Below are 1,444 nucleotides of genomic sequence, written 5' to 3'. Positions count from 1 at the left end.
TCATTCCACAGGCAAACATCATGACCCAACCAAAACCAAAAACAGCCAAAGGAAATAAAACAAAATACTGCAGTATTAAGAAAATCATCCCAAACAAATGTACAAGTTTAAAAAACATAAACAGGAAGACAGCGATGCTACAAAAATAGCAAATACTGTACAGTACCCTGTTTTCTGATGTCATTACTTCATTCTGTGTGTGAGGACACGATAGCACTTCAATCAACTCAGTCAACCAGTGGCCTTGGTACGCAGATACACACACACACACACACACACACAGACACTCTCTCTCTGTGTCACACACACACACCCACACACACACACAATATGTTCATAGCTTCTCCAGTCAGGAGTTTGTGACAATCCAACCATGGTAGGAATGTGGATCTGTGTATAGTTTGTATATACTGTATGTATGTGTTTGTGTGTGCGTGATTTGAGTCTTTGTCATTTATGTTTGAGCGTGTGTGTGTGAGTGTGTGTGTGTGTGTGTGTGAGAGTGTGTGTGTGTGTGTGTGTGTGTGTGTGTGAGTGGCCCCTCGGTGGTCACCAGATGACGCTGGACACGCTGGTCTCCCGTGGCAACAGCGGCAGTATGGCGTGGTGGTTGGCGTAGGGCTGGTCCAGGCTGCGCTGCCTCTGCACCCGAGACTTGCCCTGCGTGTGTGTGTGTGTGTTGTGGGCGTTGTGCGCGTGGCCGTGCGTGTGTGTGTGTGTGTTGTGCGTGTTGTGCGTGTTGTGCGTGTGCGTGTGTGTGTGCTGTCCGTTGAGCAGCGTGAGCGGGATGTTGCAGTAGGTGTGCTGCGGGGGCAGGGTGCCGGTGCGGGTGAGCGCGGGCAGCTCGTAGGGCAGCTCGTAGCTGCGCTGGTGCATAGCGGGCAGCGTGGGCATAGTGGGCGTGAGCGTGGGCATAGCGGGCATCTGCGTCTGGTAGGGGTTCTTCTGGCGCAGCAGCGTGGCGTGGTAGCGCTCCACCGCCCCCCCCACCCCCCGCAGGGACGTCAGCGACGACGAGCGCAGGTCGGACGGGGCAACCGTCGCCGTGGCCACCACCGCCGGGGCCGCCGCCGTCGCCATGGACACGGCCGAGACGCCGCGCAGGTCTCCGAACGGCCCCGCCTCGCTGGCGTCCAGCGGCTGACCTCGGCCTCCTCGCGCCAGGCTGGGGCGCGGCGGCGGGCGCCGGAAGGGCATCTCCAGGCGCAGGGACTTCCAGAAGCGGGAGCCAGGCCTCGAGCTCCCCTCGCCCGCCCAGCGCAGCACGCTCAGGGCCTTGATGCCCTGCTTGAGCGCCTCCACCTCCTGGTAGTTGATGAGGCCGCGCAGGCCGGGCGCGCACTCGATCAGGATCACCTTGACAAAGATCGTATAGTTAAGGCCCGTTCACACCAAGAACGATAACGATAACGATAACTATAAACAAATATCGCTCTCGTTAATA

The 1,444-nt window shown here is 57.5% G+C and overlaps 1 protein-coding gene across 1 annotated transcript in view; it reads right to left on the bottom strand.

Annotated features, from left to right (window-relative positions):
* Positions 1 to 499: 499 nt before the first annotated feature.
* Positions 500 to 1,444, bottom strand: part of il1rapl1a (interleukin 1 receptor accessory protein-like 1a) — a 55,508-nt gene continuing 54,563 nt past the window's right edge. Inside the window, exons 11-13 of the mRNA XM_062535226.1 lie at positions 929 to 1,356; positions 764 to 862; positions 500 to 670 (exon numbers count right to left, since the gene is read on the bottom strand). Of these exons, the coding sequence (XP_062391210.1) occupies positions 550 to 670; positions 764 to 862; positions 929 to 1,356 (648 nt within the window). The 3' untranslated portion in view covers positions 500 to 549. The remainder of the gene's footprint in view (positions 671 to 763; positions 863 to 928; positions 1,357 to 1,444) is intronic.

Source organism: Sardina pilchardus, chromosome 4, assembly GCF_963854185.1.
Source record: "Sardina pilchardus chromosome 4, fSarPil1.1, whole genome shotgun sequence".
In the NCBI taxonomy this organism is placed as follows: Eukaryota; Metazoa; Chordata; class Actinopteri; order Clupeiformes; family Clupeidae; genus Sardina; species Sardina pilchardus.
Note: the sequence above shows the minus strand (reverse complement) of the source record. Positions and strands in the feature narration are given on the sequence as shown.